This window comes from Pleuronectes platessa, chromosome 17 (genome assembly GCF_947347685.1).
Source record: "Pleuronectes platessa chromosome 17, fPlePla1.1, whole genome shotgun sequence".
NCBI lineage: Eukaryota > Metazoa > Chordata > Actinopteri > Pleuronectiformes > Pleuronectidae > Pleuronectes > Pleuronectes platessa.
The window spans coordinates 4675133-4694413 of record NC_070642.1 but is presented as its reverse complement, the minus strand read 5'-3'; the positions used below and the strand labels follow the sequence as shown (position 1 = coordinate 4694413).

The window sequence follows — 19281 nt, the reverse complement described above, 5'->3', positions numbered from 1 at the left end:
GCAGTTGCAGAGCAGTAATAATATCTTCATTAAATTAATCCAGGATAAGATAATCCTGGGTGGAAAGTGAATGATGAAGCAACAGTCCTCACCTCAAACGTGATGTGGTCTGAGATGTAGTTCTGTCCGCTCAGCACAGCCTGCAGCGTGAAGGTGTTCCACAGGTCGAAGAACGCCTGGAGGTGCATCAGCACCGGATGAGGCAGGTGACCGATATCAATAGTTCCTGTGAGGGGAGGGAAAGATACAGACAGATGAAATTCACTGATGGCACTCTGTTGCTCTTGGGTGGATGTTTGGATTTAGTTTTAAACCGTTACAGTAACTCAGTAATGCAAGTGGGTGTCAGGTATCGAGACCTTATTCCACCAGTTTATAAATAACCAGTGTATTCTGTGTTTACCTTTACTGAAGGCTGTGGCTATCCTCAGGGCACAGTTCTGCGCAGAGATGTTGATAGCACAGGTACAGATTACAGACCTCTCCTCTCTGTCCATCATCATAACGATCCTAAGAAACACACAAACCAATCAAACTTGAACATATCCAGCAGCTACTTAATGCATCACACATTTCACACATAATTATACCTGTGTTACCATACATCACACTTTTATTTATCAACCATTCTAGACTTGAGCAGAATACAATTAAAATAATACAATACATATGCAGTAATAATTTTGAACTGAAATTATGTTTTAATGTATCTTTTATTGAAATTTATTGCTATCCCTTGTACGTTTACTTTCTTTCTTCTTGAGTGGAATATAGGCAACATGGCTGAGTTAGATTCCTTAACATGGAAAACTATTTAAAGCTGTTTGTTTACCTGTTAGCTACGGAGTTCAGTGCTTCCAAAAACTCCATGTATCTCTCCTCATCCTCAAAGCTGCACTTGTTGGCTAAAATGTCCAGATATTGTTTGTTCCAGCGCATGTCCACCAGAATCCTGTATTCATCTGCAACACAACACACAATGATTATCAACTTGGTGAGAGACAAAGAATTCAATTCCTTACATCGTGTAATTGTTGTTTATCCAAAGATAATTAATTTCCCCCAGTGGTAAGTGACTACATTTTGCTAAGTTAATGTGTTATTGTAGATGACCTCCAATCCCTTAATGTAAACATAGTTTCTGATAGCAGGAATGTTGAATTGAAAATACTTTTCAAGCTGGAAGGAAGATTTACAAAAACCTTTTCTGATAAAAATGATTACAAACTTCCTTGTTCTAAATACTGAGCTTTTCTAACTAACCCCCTTAATCATCTTATATATCTAAACATGAGTGAGACAGCCACATCAAAATGTGGCTGTTCCTGATCACTACAGTTGATGGCTTCTTCCGTTGTCTTTCCAAAAAACAAGAAAAAACGCTGATGAAAGAAAAAGATCATGAGCAGAAACGTTACCTGTGCTGTGAGGCTGCAGCAGCTCTGTGAGGGACTTGCCCTTAGCAGCAAGTTTGCAGGCGAACACAGCTTTCAGAGACCGATTTCCAGCCTCCACCTGGACCCGCGCGGAATCTGGAAGAGCCAACAACAACATAGTTTTAGTGTACGAGATACTAGACAGTGCTGGACAATCTCAACTATTTATTATTCTTTTGGTCAGTGTCACACAAGAGATCCCTCTCTAATCAAGAATCTTTGGTCTATCTCCCATTGCAGTTTGACAAAAACACATCACTTGAATTCTTAAAAAGAAAAATGTGCAGAATAACTTGTAATGAATATGAGTATAATATATGAGTGTATATTTTTTACAAACCAGGAGCATATTTGTAGCTCTTTCCCAGATGGGAGAGCCAGCTGCTGCGGAGGATCCAGTCCCCATGAGAGGCTCTCTCTGTGACCAGTCTCACTGCTGTGGGTATCAGCCTCAGAGCGTCTCCTGCCTCCAGATCCACCACACCGTCAGAGAACACCAGGCTTTCATGGACACCACTGCTCTGCATCGCCCTCTGCAGGTCACTTAGGCTCAGTGGTAGATTCCTGTGCAGACCGTAATAGACGTCATGCCTTTTTTCCATAGTAGTGATGAGTAGGATCTTCCCTTTTAAGAATTACACTTACACAATAACTCCTTTCAGTATTTACAATTAGACTAACAGCTCAAACCTGTTCAGGTTCCAGCTCTTTATTTTGGAACAAGTCATTGTGACATCCATATTAAAACATAGTTCCATCTGTAAATAACAGTGACCCTGGCAATAATTAGTTATATTAAATACAAGCAAGAGTATATTCCTGGTAGATTCCCTTTAAACAAATGATGGATTTATACCATTAATCTCAGTTATTTTAACGAAAGATGCAACAACATTCCAGGGTTGTAAAATACTGTCTGTGACTATTATAAACCACTCTGCAGTGTTTAAATGCATTCTATGGATTAAAAACTCCGACTGGACCTCCTAGTTCATTTTACACTTGACTGGATTTGGACTGAATCCCTGCTTGTGTTGCACTTTATCCACTGCAGACCCATGGGTTTGCTGTTTACATCCTCACCGTTTGCCCTGCAGACTGAGGGTGTTCAGGCAGAATGCCAGAACCTGTCCGTCTCGGAGAACGGCGGAGAAGCAGGAATCCTCTGTGGAGAGGAGAGCGGAGGGGAAGCTGTCAGGCCAGACCCCGGCACACAGCAGCCCGCTGCCCCAGTCCTCCGTGTCCAGGATGGCCAAGTGCTGCTCAATCACCTGCTGGGCTTGCTAGAAGGAAAATTAAGCAGTGATGTTTATTCATGAACATGCTCTTTCGATACGAATATGCACAACACAAAGTAAAACACATGGAAATTGAACATGGAATAGAAAATGTTGACCAGAAAATTAAATGAAACTTCATCCTGCAAAAATATACTACAGTTTTAATGGTAAACTGACAACTAAGTGTATATATAGAAAACAAAAGTGTTCCCAAAAATAGACCTGTTGTGGACATCACAGATGAGGGATGCAGGTGTGACAGATGTTTTTCCATATGGCTGATAAAAGTGAGACAGGAGAAATATTATAGAGGGTAATGCATGGGAAATGAGGCGTTGATACCTTTTGGTTGGCAGTGGTGCGCTGGCACAGGGAGTATGCCTCTCTACAGGCGTGCTGCAGGGCACTGGGTATATCCACACCTCTGTGCAGCTGACAGGACAGCAGGGTGCCCGCATGCAGGAGAGAGGCCAATGACGAGGCAGGAGAATCTGAAGGAAAGATGCTTCAGTGTTATCTTAAACTCTGATAGACAGTTCAGTCATTTGTTGTCATTATTCAGTACCTACCCCAGATGGCAGATTTAATGCTTTTATGTATTTCAATCAGCAGATCGCACACACAGTCCCCGGACACCCCAGCAGTGTGAAGCAGGGTCTTCAGGTCCAGTGAGTCCCAGCAGACGCCCTCATGTTCCCCTGGGATGTAGACCTCCACCCCTCTGTTCCTCATGGCTCTGGAGAGCTCCCCATGCACGGGGTCCATGGTCAGGAACAATCTGCACAACCCACACATAACCTGAGCATCAGCTTATTCAAAGACTTCAACAGGAGGTCAACTAGCTTTAATTTGTTGTACTACCTGAAGTTGGGATGTGGGGTGATTTGGGGAGTCTTTCCGTCTATGACGCCGCGTTCGTTGATGGTGAGGCATCCACCAGGCTCCAGCAGGGCGTTGAGGCGATCCAGGACCGAGGCACTAAGGACAGAACACACACAATGAAATCAAATGGCTCTTTTTAGGCCACTGACCCTTTTTCAGGCTTGACTATTGATTTCTTGAGGCTTCTCTAAAAGTCCAATTGATCCAAACATCCCTTTTTCAAAGTAAAAAATGATCACACCTACACTTATTTACAAACTGGTATTTGAGGATACATCAACAAATTCACCGGTAGGTTCCCTTCTGAGTGTATGCATTTGATTGACAGCTGAGCCAGTAGGTAGGTAAAAACACTTAGAGGATGGCTGTAACTTACAAGCTAAGAAAGAAATATGTCATTTTAACTGTGAAACTGGAGATAGAAGGATCACAACATTTAGCCTCTCAACTGACCAGTGTTGACATTTGCTGGTAGGATATACCACATCATGGTGACTGATGTTAGTGGTGCAATATTTCCTGATGGATATTCATGTGGCAGCTTCTTTAATAAGCCAAGATGAGGTAAAAGATGTGGAGAAAAGACATTAGCAATAAGTAAGTTTACTGATAGTATCTTGAATGGATTGATCATCGAAGTTTGGAGTTATTCTTGTGTAAAGCTTTTAGTTTCCTGTCAGGTTAGGAATCGCCATCTGTCAGTCATACATCAGTGTGCAAATAGACTTCAAAATTAAAAAGCCTGATTTTCCAAATGAAAGGAAGGTTATGCACAGATTGTGGATGCTGTCCTATTCTTTTTCATGGCACTAAATTCTTTCTCAAAAGAGACCACAAACATGTAATTTAAACTAAAGCATATCTGCAAAGTATAACAGGCAAAAAACTAGTCAGTCACTTTGGGAAACCCTGCCTGAAATTGTTTTCAAATACATCAGTTTTTTATAGACAACCTGACTGTCCTCACCTGCAGAAGTTAACATTGTCCATGAGCAGCCAATCCCCAGATTGCAGGGCCTGGACTAGCATACCGTCCAACCACTCAAAGCCCCCGTTAGTCCAGCCATCCTCCAGCTGGGCCAGGCGTTCCTTCAGCAGCGTGAAGTCCATCTGTAGCTTGGACATGTCTGGAGGAAAAAAAAGGCGTGGAATCACACTGATTATTGTATCCCATTTTCCCTTCTATCAGGCAGTATCCTGTTATCCAACAGTGTTTGGTCATTACCAGTGAACACTTTGAGTTTGGTGTTGAGTTTCTGCAGGAGGAGGATGATGACCTCCAGCTTGTTCAGAGCCTCAGAGTCGACCGTTCCCCCAGCTTTTTGCAGCTCTTTCTCATTCAGCCAGTTGCAGAACAGGCCCCAGGTCTGCAGCAGGAACTCGGTGTCCTGGATGCCAACATCCAGGGACATTAGGCCACGTCTTATTACCATAGCAACTATGTAGTCCACGCTTTCCAGCACTTGTTGCCAGGGTCGCATGATATCCACCTAGAATGGGGAAGAGAGTATTGGTCTAGGGTTGTTTTCTCTTTCAATGAAGAGGTATATAGTAAACCTGACTTCCTGGTTACCTGTTCGAAGCCTCCCAGCAGCTCAGTGGTGTCCATGGAGCTGTTCATGGCCATAACTCTGAGGCGGTGTCCTGTCAGCAGGGCCAGCAGTCTCACCAGGCTGGTCTTTCCGCTGGCTGTGGGGCCGACCAATATTGTCATCCAGCCCATCTCCACGCACTTCATCAGGGACTCCAGCGGCCGCAGGGCCTGGTGCGTGATGGACAGTGGGGGGTCCAGGGCCACAGGAGCTCCACCGCTGCGCTGCAGGACTGAAAAGCCCACCTACAATCCACGAGAGAGGAAGAACCAACAATTATTCACAAAATGTTAACCATTTTTATGTTGAGAACAGGGGTCAGATTCTGGTGTTTGAATTTACCTGCAGGTTGAGTGGAGTGATGTGGAACTGTCTGGAGCCAGTGTAAGGCTCAAAGTCTTCCCCAAACACCTTCCTGAACACACACAGTACCTGAGAGGAGAATACAGAAAGTTCAGATAATATAACAGTGGAAAAGGCTTTCCAAATTTTGAGTCAGACCAATGAGAAGAAAAAAAGAGGGTGGCAAACTTAACACATGCGTCATGACTTAAGGAGTCAGGAATTATGTTATTAAAAATAACAAATTCACCAACTCATACATGTGAACAAGAACAACAGTAAAACCACAAACAACAGAACATAAACAGAAGAAAACAGGCACTTCTCTTTTAAATATTAATATGAAATCCTATTTAACTTTAAAAAATGGGTTAATTGAATTAATCAATATATTGATAAAATACATAGCGTTTATCTGTGGACCCTTAGATAAGTTGGTAATAAGTTGGTGGAAGACAATACCTGAGCCTTGTCAGCCTCTGTTCTCATCCTATCAGCATATACCAACGCCACATGTTGCCCTGGACTGAAAAATCCCGGCGACTGGTCGGCCTGCATCAGCTGACACCACCTGAACATGTCACGCAGGTTGAACTCCCAGGGGCTTCCTTTCTGCCCCCATCGCCGTTCCACAGACACCTCCTGGACAAGCTTTGGGAGGAAGAAAGAGCCCTTTAAACCTCTTGCTTCAATGGGAACAGCCCGATCAAACCCACCCAATCCAATCAACATAGAGTAAAAGAGTAATGGGAAGAGAAATGTACCCTGTTACTGAAGTCCACCATTTTAGCAAGGATTTCCTTATCGATGGTTGGGAAAATGGAGTCTGCTATGAACTCCATATCTTTGCTGGTGAGCTGGTCAACAAAAACCTGGGAACACAGACATGAGTAAGGTTTATTAACAGTGAAAAAAAGAGAAAAATGCTAATCCCTCTGTCATTACTCTGTTAAATCAGGAAGAGCAGTAATGATGCATTAGGGCTAACTTCACAACATATTCTGTGGCCTACTATTGTAGGCCACAGCTAGGTTCAATAAGATTTAAAATTGGTGAAATGACACTGAGAAGTATTTCCTCAATTTACTCAAGTATCAAGTATTTACCTCAATAGTCTGTCCACAGACTATTGAGGTAAATACTTGATACTTGCTTTTGTTACTTCTGTTCTTACTGCAGCATGTTACTCCTTTCAGAAGCTATAGTATTTTATAGGATTTTGTATAATCCTGGCTAAGCTACACAATTGGATGAATGGATAATAGGATAATAATTCTGTAAAACTACCTCAGAAAAGCACAACGTAAATCAAAGTAGGTGGAATCCTGTCGACTTTTTCTTACCTGTGTGAATCTGTTGAGGAAGGACTTGGGCAGTCCTTTACGGCCGCCACCTTGTGTGAAGGGATTCTGGCAGCCGAAGATCTTGGTCTTCTCGTGCTGAACCTGGAAGCTCATGCCAAGCTCAGGGATATAGATCTCTGCTCTGTGATCAAAGCAGGCGTTCAGACCCTCCAACACCGACTGAGAGGCCAGGTTCAGCTTTCGTAGTAGGGAACAAACCAAGTCAGTTAAAAAACCCGGAATACATCATCATCACAAGAACCCTAACCCAGATTTATAAAAAAAAAAGAATAAGCGTACCTCATCCAGGACAACCCAGTGGCCTGCCTTCAAAGCAGCCAGAAGGGGGCCATCACGCCACGCAAATTCTCCTCCTTTGCCTCCCTCCACTGGGAGATCTGTCCCAAACAAATCGGTGACATCCTGCCAGAAAGTACACATCATTAGCCTCAGAGATTTTGACTCTGGAGAGTTCATTTTGAAGCACGGATAGGAGCCTCTGAATATTCATATGAAGACTTACGGTTTGCTCTGACAGGTTGATTCGGACCAGGTGGTTCCCAGAAGCCTTTGCCAGAGCTGTCACCAGGCTGGTTTTCCCCACACCAGGAGCTCCCTCCAGCAGCACAGGCCGCTGAAGCTTTAGCGTCCGCAGAAGCCTCTGGGCGTTCATCGCGGTAGTCCCTGCTGCTATGGCGTAATCTGTCAGGGAGCGACTCTCAGTCTGAGGCCCTGGGTGGACATATGGATTAATGAGGAACTAGTTTAGTCACAAGAAGGGAAAATAAACTCTAGACATAATGTTCAAGAAACTTGAAGTAAACATGGTTTTTCCGTGTAAAGTCTGATTGGCAGTTTAATGTGGTTTCACTGTTTTAACCATTACATTTTTCTGAAGTCTGCCACTTGAGATGGATATTTTCATTTCTTTTTTAGAAAATATGTTAGAAGGTAGGCTATACCCAGTGACACTTAGTGACCTTTACATGGAATGTTTATAAAATAATGATTTATTTTTTAGTCCAGTTACAGTACATCAATCTCCAGTTAGGATGTTAAATAAAACATTTCATGACATATGGTTCATATCCTGGAAAAAAATAGCATCTTTCTAATAAATAAAACTAAGTTCTCACCTAAAGCAATGTAGAAGGGGTCAATGCCAAAGAAGTCCTCTCCACACTGCGGTTTCCGTGGCAGGCTGCTGTCATAGACTCTCAGGGCGTCCAACATCTCTTGATCCAACTTTGTCATCTTACTCAGCCGCTGCTGCAGGAAGCTCATGCACTGCCGGCGAGCGAGGATGGCGCTGTCTGCACTGGACACTGTGGTTCCTGCAGGAGAAAGGAGCCTCAGACACATTCCCTACACAAGTCCATTCAGAGACAATCTCTGAGTGGAAGGAACGTCAAAACCTCGGCTTACCAGAGCCGATGCCATCTATGTAGACCAGACATGCTGCGTGGATGAAGGCAGTGACAGTGTCCAGTCTGAGGTCCCACTCGGCTTCTTCTTCATCTTCCAGCGCCCCCATGGTCATGAAGCCATCCTCATCCCGCTCACACACAACGTTGAGGAAGTGTACCCATGACAGAATGTCTCTGACGCTAAGAATGCAGCGCCGGCCGAAGTCCTGCTGAGTCAGCCAATCGATGAAGTCCAGCATCAGCTCTGCTATGTCACAGCCTAGATTTGATTCAGACAGACGTTTCCAAGGAAACAACATCAGTGATCCGTTTCATGTTTTCATTTTAAAAAGAGGTGATTGTACGCAAAACTTCTTTCATCTCCAAACTACTTTACCATCAAGTGAGAGGCCAGAGCGCAGGTTGTGTTGGATGATCTGAACCATGTCGCTGCGACTGTTGCTCTGAGGACACCAGATCTCTGTGAAACGGTTCCTGAGAGCCGGAGACAGCTGTTCGGACACACAAGCACAATAATAAGACTCGGCCTGTGACTAGTTTGATCAGGTTTCTCTATTATTTTTCAGTTTCTTTTTCTTTTTTGCCATACCTCCTTCTTGCCAAAGTCTCCCCCAGGGTTCATGGTGGCAACAAGACGGAACTGTGCAACTGCTCTGATCAGCTCCACGTCGTCATTCTCCCCACTGCCCTTCTCGGCCAACACCAGGGACTTCTCTGTCTCTAGAACACTGCAAACATAAATCACATCGTCAGGGCCTTTGCAGATTTGGAGTGATTATTTGGGTTAAAAGTGTTAAACAAATGCACTGTGCTGCTTACAAGCCTTATTGACCTTCCATTATCTCAACAAATACTGTCGATTGAATGCACTGAAATCTGACATTTACACAGTCCACCCCACCTCATGAATTATAAATGTGACAGGCTGCATTTAAAAAAAGAGACATGATCCTAACAAGACTACCTTATTTAATGAGCATGTATAAAAGGTAGAAATAGGTGAATACAAATAAGGCAAATTGTGTGTGTGGGTGTGTGAGTGTTTGAGTGAGTGAGTGAGAGTGAGTACCTGTTCAGTCTTTCCAGCACTGAGTCGTCAGCCAGGGAGATCTCATCCATGAGGAACACCCCGCCCTCCTTCATGGCCAGCACCAAGGGGCCATCGTGCCACTGAAACAGCCTGCAGTCTTCACCATCCGGCTACAAACAAAATCATTTAGTTATTCTCCCGTGAGAAGTTAACGAAGGCATTCAACCAAAGATCTTTTCAGGGTGAAGAGGAGGAGTATTTTTGACTGGCAAAGTAAGTCACCATATCACATTTGGTTACGAAAAACCAGACTCAAGACAGAGACACCCAATAATAAGCGAGAGCCGACAGAGGCTGCAGTGAAGCTCAGAGAGAATCACCAGGGAAGATTCAAAGTGTCTGAGACACTGTCCTTTTATATATTTCTACAAATATGACAGTAAGTTTCAGAGATAAGGTTATCTTGTATCCATGTAAGTACCTGATGTGTGTGTCTGACAGGTCGCAGGCCTCCCAAGAAGTCAGACGTCTCCATGTGCTGGTGACAATTGACGGAATAAAACTTCTGTCCAACTACAGCAGCAAACAGCTGGCAGATTGTTGTCTTTCCACATCTGGTAGTGAGGGTAAAGATTTTAATTATAATTACAAGATAATCAAATATGTTGTTATTTTATTGCAGAAGCTGAACTTGCAGTTTGCTTTGCTTTCACCTCATGTCCAAGTTTCTGTTTTCCATAAATATTATACATTATTATTTCTTACCCGGTGTCTCCTACGAGCAGGACAGACTCGCCGAATCGAAGTGCACGTCCGACAAGCACAGCCAGTCTCCTCATGCTTTGTGTCCACACCACGTGGCGGAACTCCTCTGGGACTCCAGCAATGCTGTCAATGAAGGGACCTGGCGATCAGAGCATCAAGACAACATCAAACTTTGTTTATCAGTCAAAGTTTTTCATTAAATTAAACAGTTTTTGCTTTCAAAGGTCTTTCAAGAAATCGACAGTCTTAAGAACCAAGTTAACAAATTCCCAAAATAAAAGCTCTGTAATTCAGCTCAATATATAGCATTACACCAATAAAGTAGATCATGTTGAGCTGGTCATTTCAAAAGTAGCTCCCAAGCATATAAAGTGTGGGCACCCTGATTCAGAACATAGTTCTAAGCTCCATGTCCATGTACAAAGTTTTGGTTTCAGTAATAAAATAAAAGCTGTTATTGAGACTAACTTTAAATAGTGTTCAAGTATATATATTGAAAAATGTGCAGTAATGCAGTCTGGTGTGACAGGGTGAGTTGGCTGTGGAGCACAGTATCGTGCTTTAGTGAAGAGTTCTACTCACTGAACTGGCTGGTCACCTGTTTCTGAGAGAACAGAGTTTCAGGGTTCACCGTCCTCTTGAAGTGCTTCTCCAGGATGGACAGGATGATGGCTTCTTCCTCCGGCTTCCTGACGCGCCCTGCCAGCAGCATGTACCCTGGCGGTGATGAAAAAAGCTTTATTTAGCGTTTGAGTGGGGCAGAGGCATCGACAGGTAATCAGACAGAAAAGTCAGAGAAACCTCACCGTCGTCAGCCAAATGCTGCAGCCAGTCCTGAGAGGCCTCCGTCTCCTCCTCCAGCCTGTAACGATCTGCCCAGCGGAACAGGTCTCTAAGGGTGATGAAGCCATGTTTCCCCGCAAACACAGAGGATCGCCTGCGTAAAGACTGGATAGGGGGAAATGAATTTAACCCACACAGCAAGGATCGCCCCAAAGAGGATAGTAAATATAAAGAGATAAGAGAGGCAGACAGTAGGGCGGCACGATATATCGCAAATCACATCGTCATTGCGATCTTAAACAACGTTATCGCAAGTTTTCCTAATAACGTGGAGGCCTAGTAGACAGGCAGTCCAACAATAATAATAATAATAATAATAATAATAGGAATGTACTGTTACCTGAAGGTGTAGCATGACCTTGACCAGCTTGCTGCAGTAGGATGGAGGCAAACCACACCTCTGGTTGAGAATGGTTTCCAGTTCTCCACTGGGCAGCTCATCAAAGTGCAGCTCCACAAAGCGGTTCCTGAAAGCCCTGGAGAGCACCTGGAGGTTGGAAGGAGAAAAGTTAGTTAATGTTTTTGTTTCTTTTTTACTCTTTTTTTTTTTTTTACATTCACTGAGCTGTTTATACCCTCATTCAATTATATTAATAAATACAACTTTGAAGATACTTATGTAGAGTTTTTCAGATGATCAGATAATTATTCCCATGCTGAATGAATGCCTAGAAAGGTATACCTTTCTACCACCGTAGAGACCAGGGGGATTCTGGGTAGCAAACAGCTTGAATCTTGGGTGCGCCTTGATGACTTCCTGTGTCTCAGCCACAAACAGCTCCCTGTTGTCGTCCAGGAGTCTGTTGAGAGCCTCCAAGACATCGGTGGGGGCGAGGTTGAGCTCATCGAGGATGATCCAGTAGCCTTTCCTCATGGCATCGAGCAGAACGCCTGAGGCAAATACAAGAAACATTTTAGTCTGGGAGGGTGGCAGTAGACATATGCTGCCACAGTTTGTAACAGTGGACGGTTTATACAAATGGAATACACTATGCATACCGGAGGCTGACGTAAAAGGTTTTGATTGATATTTGTTTGATCAGTTTTGCCTTTATTGGTAGGACGGGGTTAGCATGAAATGAGGAGAGAGTTTGGGGAAGACATGCAGCAAAACTTGCAGCTGCTGAAGGAGAGCTTAAGTGTCTCTATATGACCTCCAGATCTACCAGGTAAGCTAGCAGGCATCCCTTATTCACACTTTAGTTTTTAAGGTTTTGATTAAGAGAAAATAATCATTTCTGTCACGATTTAAGACTAATTATGAATAAGATATTGTTCATTGTAATTGATAAATCTATGTTTTAAAACATCAGTGTCTAGAATGTAGTGACATCTAGTGGTGAAGTTGCATGCTGAAGCTGAATACCCCTCACCTCACCCTCCCCTTCCAAAGAGGAAAGGGAACCTGTGGTAATCATCAGTTGTCAGTTTATACGACTGTACAAAAACATGGCGGCCTCCATACAGAGGACTCTTTTCCGATGTGAATATTATTTATTTAAAAAAAAAAGGGGGCCCATTCCAGGGTAAAGAAATCAAAAATTCTTACAATTTAGATGAAACACACTAGTGAAAAAATCAGTAGGATTATTCAATATTTAACTTCTGTCAATACATCCCTTTCACCTACATCTTACACACTGGATGTTAAAGGGATAGGTTTGGTGTTACTATATGATTGAGGGCAGCTGTGGCTCAGGAGATAGAGCGGGTCGTCCACAAACCAGACGGTTGGTAGTTAAATCCCATGCTCAGTCCCATTTTGCTTGCAGACCCAGTCTATGGTGCAGACTTGTCCTTGGGCAAGATATATTGAACCGTTGCCCCCGTTTGTGCCGGCAGTGTATGAAGGAAAGCTCTGCACGAAAATCCACTACATGAATGTGTGTGTGAATGGATAATTGTCAGGACTGTTCTGTGAGGAGCCTTGAGTGGTCATCAAGACTAAAAACAGTGATATATAAATACAGACCGTTTACCCTTTTTTATAGTAAAAAATCTTTTCTAAGTACTTAGATAATACTGACATTTCTTTAATAAATTTGTCTACCCTCTCTCCGCTCCAATTCTTTGGTATAACCACATATATATATATATATATATATATATATATATATCATAAGGTCTACAACGATAAACGTATTGTAATTTTCCAAGCAAATCAGATTTTATGAATGCATAAAAATGTCAAATGGGAAAGTTTCCAGATTTTTTTGGGGGACAAATATTACAATGAGGTTTAACTATTGCTCGGACATGACAAGATGTGTCCGGAACATAGTATTTCAAAAATACATTTCTTTGAGTTAAAAGTGTCTTAAAAAATTCAAGTTATTCTTATTAGCACTTTGACTATATTTACATCATATCTCACTTGGACATATAAAAGTCTACAATAAATGCATTGGATATGAACTGCAAGTGTGAGTGTGTGACATATCTGAGACATCATAAACGTCTGCCACAGTTGGCGGCTGCATGAGTGCTCGTACCCTCTTTGAACATCAGCTTGCCCTTGTCATCTGATGAGTAGCAGCCTATGTACTCCTGGATGTCGGTGTGCTCGTGGTTGTTGATTCGCACACACTGGTTCCCTGAGGCTGCAGCCAGCCAGCAAATCAGGCTGGTCTTCCCCACAGATGTCTCTCCCTGGATCAGCACTGGGTGATTTCTGTGGTGCCAACACATTAGGAGACAAACGGAGAGAGAGAGGGACATGGGAGGACATGGTACTGATTAGTCATGAGCTCAGTGTAGAAAGATGTTGTAACCTGACTGTGCCAAATTAAACTAAACGGCTATTGAGCGGTGTGTTGTGGAAGAGTGTGTTGTCAAAAGCAAATGAACAAAACAATAGGGTGCTAATATTCAATATTTCTCCCTTATTATAAGAGAATTACATATATATCAACAAATTACCGAATGATCGTTTCATCCCTGAAACTCCAGGCAGAGATTGAGCCTTAGGGGCTTTAGGGGGATAGGCAGTCCAAATCCCTAACAATCCTCACATTAAAAGTACATTTTTTGTACACTGCATTAATGATGGAAACTTTGTTAAAGGACAGAGTCCAGTTTGATTCCAGAGCCAGTGCTCTAAATGGAGGTGAACCCAGATATATCTAGTTGGTACCTGAGCTCAACTGATTTATCATCTGATATGAGCCCTTCACAGACATATTAATATCGTATTATTTAAGAATGTTAATTTAACAGAACAATGAGCTACATTTGACCTTTAAAAATATTTTTTTTTCTTGATTCAAGTTCTATATATTTGGTCGTATTTGTGTTGTCTTCTTATAGGTTATTTATATCACAGCTTAGGGTTTTTCTGTAAAACATCAAGCATCAATTACATTTACAAAGTTTTGATTTAAGGAAAACTTGTGTGGAGATAAGATGTTTTTCACTCCCTAAATGTGTTATCAGCATCAGTGCCTAACAATCCATATCGGTCAGGCTCCACCTAAACCCTGGTTCCTTGCTGACCAGAGGAGACTTTCCATTTAGGGACATGGAAACAATTGATTGGATGCAACAGTCTATCACTGTTGCTGTCCATGCAACATGCAATCCTTTTATGGCCTCAGTTGACCATCTTCAAACCTACTTCCAGCAGGACAATGCAACATGTCACAGAACATATGTCTTGTGGTTCCAGTAAAGGTTTAAGGTCTTAATACTACAGTTTATGATGATATTCCATAAAATGTTCTTTTCACTGACAGCTTGTATTCGTTTAGTTTCTGTTTTAAGATGAAAGCAAACACTCTGCACAAAGCCAGCTCTGTATGGAAATAGTTTTCAGAGATTGGTGTAGAAAACCTTGACTGGCCTTCAGAGCCCTGACCTCAAATGTACCCATCAGCATTTGGATGAAATGAAACAGTGACAAGAACATTAGTCCTCAGCAACATCAGCAGGAGACATAACAAATGCTCTTATGAGACCAGGATGTCAGCTGTCCTCAACAGCAACCAAAAAGAAGCATAAAAAGTAATCGTTTGGAGTGCGACAGGTCAATCGACTGCAGGGGAACTCAGTCCAGCCACATTTTAATCCTGTTGCACTCTGATGCATTCTGAACTGATTGAATTGGCTGTGTCGAACTGAACGTTTTGACACTGATAAATGAACCCATTGATCTGGGGGCCGGGGGTCAAACTGGGGGGACAGTTTTCCTACCCTGTAGATACGACTCGGGCGAGGTCGCGAAGGTTGAGCTTGACTGAGGGGGTAAGGATGTAGCTGGGGTCTAGAGCTGGCTCCATCTCCCCCTGGGACACCCAGTAGCCCTCTACCTCCACACAGCGCTGACCTGGGGGTGCCGGGATGGGCTGGAGGAAACACAACAAGAGATATTTTACTATCTGTCACAAATAACCAACAAAGTACAAATAGGTACGTTTACAAAGAGAGCAACTTTTTAATTAAATATAAATGTCAATGTTTCTGAGGCAGTGAGGTGCTTAAAAATAAATAAGCTAGAAAATATTTTTCCTCCCTCTGAGTTTCAATTTTTATTAATGCTCCTTTTGCCTTGGAAAATGTAACGCCTAATCACAGTGTTTTCACCTAACCTTAGACTCGGACAAAGAAAAACTGCACTAAATATACTTGCATATTTAGTAGGGATATTAAATATTACTAACAATATTGATCTCAACTCTTCTAACCTTGTAAATTCTCAAATAAAAGCATTGCAAAACAAAAACACTTCAAGTGTATAGAAATAGCACTTTCAAATAATGGGGTTTTTGCTAATAAAGGCCAGTTTAAAACCACTGGAAATATTGTTCTCAATCGTTCATGCTACAATTAGCATCATACCAGTTTCACCATTGAAACAAAAGTAAAACGCATCTCCGCTGCTGGGAGTTGCACTGTTCTTAGACAAATACTGTTTTCATCTTTCAGGAGTTCCATTAATCTCTCTAGCCACTATTTGAGTACTGTTAAAAAGCAACATTTTCTTCAAATGCATAATGCCAACTCTTGGAACAGACACAGAATTCTTTACAAAACATAACAGCGATGAAAAAGCGAAGCGGCTCTTAGGATGTCTTACTTGTTTGAGACACTTGATGTTCCCCATCAGGATGTGGTGACACACCAGTTTCTGGACCACAGGGTGAGAGCTTCTGTCCAACTGAGTCAAGAAGCTCAGGCAGAAACCCTGAAACCATGGAGCAGAGACACTGTCAACTACGAAGTCATATTCAACAGGCTGTGTCTCAAAAGCTCAGCACATAAAACCGAATGACACTTGACATAATGATTTATTTTTTCTATTTCTGTGTAAAAAACCTTTGAAGGGATTATTTCTCTTGCGTCCTTACCTCGTAGAGGGAGCGCTGCACACTGATGCAGGGGTTTACTGCCACATACTTCAGCGCCCTGCACAGGGTCCGCAGGCTGTAGTGGGGCCTGTGCCCTGTCCCGTCCACCAGATGTGTGGTGGCCTCTTTTCGTACTGCCAAGTAAAAACTGAACACATACACGGACATTAAAAATAAAGATGGAGACAACTTTGGGTGAAGGTATTCTGAAAAATGCAGCATTAAGGCTCAAAAAGCTTAAAGTTAAGGTTTGGTAAGAAGATGGATTGGATCCTGATGTCACCCGCGAGTAGGACCTTGGGTTGAATGTTTAATGATAAAGAAAATGGGAATTTCCCCCGATAGAGATCTGACCCTTAACTGCCTTATTTGGTTTCCAATGTAATGCACTGAATTAGTTGTAGATTTTTAGAATGCTTAAGTAAACAAGTTTTTTAGATACAATTAAATGCTTGTTGAAACCAAAAGCCCTAACATGATGATGAGCTCTTTACCACAATGAAATCAGGTACACATCCTTTCAAAGACGTAGAAAGACACTTACAGTCATGTTTGCTTTGAACACTGAATAGAACAGTGTTAACTTGATTTGACCTGCTGTGATGCTACATTAAAGTCTAACCTTATTATGCCGCTGATGACATTTCTATGTGGATTCAGGAACTTGAGGTAGTCTGAAACCAGAATCCGCAGGTCTCCCTCATTCTCCAGCTCATCCACATACAGCTCAGTGAACCTGTGACAAACAGAAGAAATGTTATAATTATTAAAACCAGTTTGCTCTGCATGGCTGTTATTTCATTGTAAATAATATCATAATTTCATAAAGCTCATGAGATAACAATTTTCAGTCTCACCTGTTTCTGAGGCCCAGAGGCAGGTTCCTCTTGCCCACGTCAGTAGCTGGGTTCATGCAAGCAAAGAGTCGGAAGTCTGGGTGGCGAACCAGGGGCTCTTAGATTTAAAGACACATAAAAACAAAATTATTAACATTTTCAGGGTTACTGCTGAATACAGTGATGGAAATCTAGATCAAAATCAATGGGGGTTTAGTAAAAAATAAGCATTCCATTTAATCTTTGGTATTCCACAATGTGGCCGCTAATTCCAGATTTTCCCTTCACGACTAGGGTGGCCAAAACATTTGACAATAATATAGTGTTAGGGTTAGCAGACAAGGTGCTGGATTCAGATTATTCCAGTGGTAGTGATCCTCACCAGTGTCTCCTCGGTCCAGCAGCACCAGGGATCCGGCGCTGCCCTCCAGGAGTCCACTCAGACACTCCAAGGTCTCGGCTGCTGCTAGGTTGATCTCATCCAGCAGAACCCATTGACCCTTCTTCACTGCCTGAGCTAATGTTCCCTACAGAGGAACACAAAGGGATCAGCTGCTACACCAAGGATGTACAGGAATAAAGTTCAGCTCGTACACAAATGTGCTTGAATATGAATGTATGTGTGTGTCTGTGTGTAAAAGGGTTTAAGGAGATACACCGTCCTGTGTTAAAGTTACAAGCACTTGTAAGATACGTCATGCAACACCATCAGGTTGTTATCTGGTCAGATAATTATCAGATTTCAATTATTTTTACATTTATGTCTGCACATATGTATCCAATTTTTTTAAATATCGACCTCCATCTCTGTCTCTCTCTCAAAATATGTATACATGTATACATGTGGTTGAAAGTAATATAACTGCAAAATATACATATATTTAAAAATACAGAAATAAGTGCTTGCAGAAATAAATGGCATGTCTTTTTAGTTTCTTTGACAGAACAGAAATTCACAGACAAGACAAGAGGAAAAAAGGGGCAAGAAATTTAGCAGAGGTCCCTGGTCAGCGGAACACAATGGACTCTGCAGTTATGTGCAGTGTGCAGGGTACAGGGAGCCCCTAGAGGAGATTTATAAGCTCCTTACCTCCACAAATGCAAAGACCATGGCGGTCTCACAAGCTCTGATCTGCTGCTGGGTCTGACTGAGTCTTGCAGTCAGAGCCTCCCAATCCTCCTTCAGCAATGAAGCTACACAAACACAAACAGCAAACATTAGTCATCCATCGTGCTGCAGGAGGCACTACACTGTTATAACTGTTTACTCTGTCTGATGCCCTACCATTGGATTTCTCCTGCAGCTCCTTGGTGAGAGCAGACTTGCAGACGTGGTCCATTAGTTTGAGCAGATCCTGCCAGCGTTTCCCCCTGAAGCAGGTCTGAACGTGACCCAGGAAGGTCAGGTTCTGCTTCCTCGAGTAGGTCTGGGAGAACAGGTCCTCGAAGGCCTCCCGCAGAGGGAGCAGGATCTGCTTGTGGTCCACTGGCTTGTACCTACATTAGACAGAAACATTTCAAACTGGAGGTGTGCAGTAGGGTAAAACATTGATCCACCCTTACTTTCCGATTTTTTCAGTCTCTACAAAATGTGTCATTTGCAATTCAAATGAATCATGTTTAAAGGCAATATTTGTAGGTCACTCACCCTCCAAGGAGGTCAGCAGTGTCACTCTGCTGGTTCATGTTCACAACGCGCAGTCTGTGTCCTGGGATGAACGTACAAAAGAGCATATTGGAATCAGGACTGAAACAAATAATTTGCAGTTTGACCCACTTTAACTGATTGGTGGACGACTCATCTCACCAGCACACCCACCCACATGGCTCATATAAACCTGTGCTCACCTGTAACTCTGGCCAGATGTTGTACAGTGGACGTCTTTCCAGTTCCTGTCTCTCCCACCAGTAGAACCGGTTCACCCTTGAACACGCACACAGACAGCTGTTCCAGCAGCACAGCAGAGGGTCGGGTGGCAGCAAACGTCTGGTTCTCCCTGTTCATGACAATAAGGAGTCAGTGAGTACACAATGGGCTGTAGGAGCTTGTAGATACAGCATTTGTGTCTAAAAACTATGCTGTGCTTAATATGCAATCAATTATTGGCCCAAATCCTATTTATTCTTTATTTAAATCAATCTGCACATACATGTTTTGTCGAC

The 19281-nt window shown here is 42.6% G+C and overlaps 1 protein-coding gene across 1 annotated transcript in view; it reads right to left on the bottom strand.

The window, feature by feature from the left end:
* mdn1 (midasin AAA ATPase 1) overlaps positions 1–19281 on the bottom strand; it is a 55900-nt gene that overhangs the window by 24974 nt on the left and 11645 nt on the right. Inside the window, exons 14-53 of the mRNA XM_053445034.1 lie at positions 18967–19115; positions 18767–18827; positions 18404–18615; positions 18209–18312; positions 17501–17645; positions 17140–17236; positions 16905–17018; positions 16283–16430; positions 16012–16119; positions 15129–15280; positions 13433–13611; positions 11623–11831; positions 11281–11427; positions 10904–11045; positions 10680–10814; positions 10098–10236; positions 9814–9946; positions 9372–9502; positions 8892–9030; positions 8679–8793; positions 8301–8561; positions 8012–8209; positions 7399–7607; positions 7176–7298; positions 6876–7073; positions 6297–6404; positions 5995–6183; positions 5533–5622; positions 5172–5435; positions 4824–5088; positions 4566–4725; positions 3578–3694; positions 3286–3494; positions 3059–3207; positions 2520–2719; positions 1777–2000; positions 1419–1532; positions 833–962; positions 404–510; positions 93–226 (exon numbers count right to left, since the gene is read on the bottom strand). Of these exons, the coding sequence (XP_053301009.1) occupies positions 93–226; positions 404–510; positions 833–962; positions 1419–1532; positions 1777–2000; positions 2520–2719; positions 3059–3207; positions 3286–3494; positions 3578–3694; positions 4566–4725; positions 4824–5088; positions 5172–5435; positions 5533–5622; positions 5995–6183; positions 6297–6404; positions 6876–7073; positions 7176–7298; positions 7399–7607; positions 8012–8209; positions 8301–8561; positions 8679–8793; positions 8892–9030; positions 9372–9502; positions 9814–9946; positions 10098–10236; positions 10680–10814; positions 10904–11045; positions 11281–11427; positions 11623–11831; positions 13433–13611; positions 15129–15280; positions 16012–16119; positions 16283–16430; positions 16905–17018; positions 17140–17236; positions 17501–17645; positions 18209–18312; positions 18404–18615; positions 18767–18827; positions 18967–19115 (6208 nt within the window). The remainder of the gene's footprint in view (positions 1–92; positions 227–403; positions 511–832; positions 963–1418; positions 1533–1776; positions 2001–2519; positions 2720–3058; positions 3208–3285; positions 3495–3577; positions 3695–4565; positions 4726–4823; positions 5089–5171; positions 5436–5532; positions 5623–5994; positions 6184–6296; positions 6405–6875; positions 7074–7175; positions 7299–7398; positions 7608–8011; positions 8210–8300; positions 8562–8678; positions 8794–8891; positions 9031–9371; positions 9503–9813; positions 9947–10097; positions 10237–10679; positions 10815–10903; positions 11046–11280; positions 11428–11622; positions 11832–13432; positions 13612–15128; positions 15281–16011; positions 16120–16282; positions 16431–16904; positions 17019–17139; positions 17237–17500; positions 17646–18208; positions 18313–18403; positions 18616–18766; positions 18828–18966; positions 19116–19281) is intronic.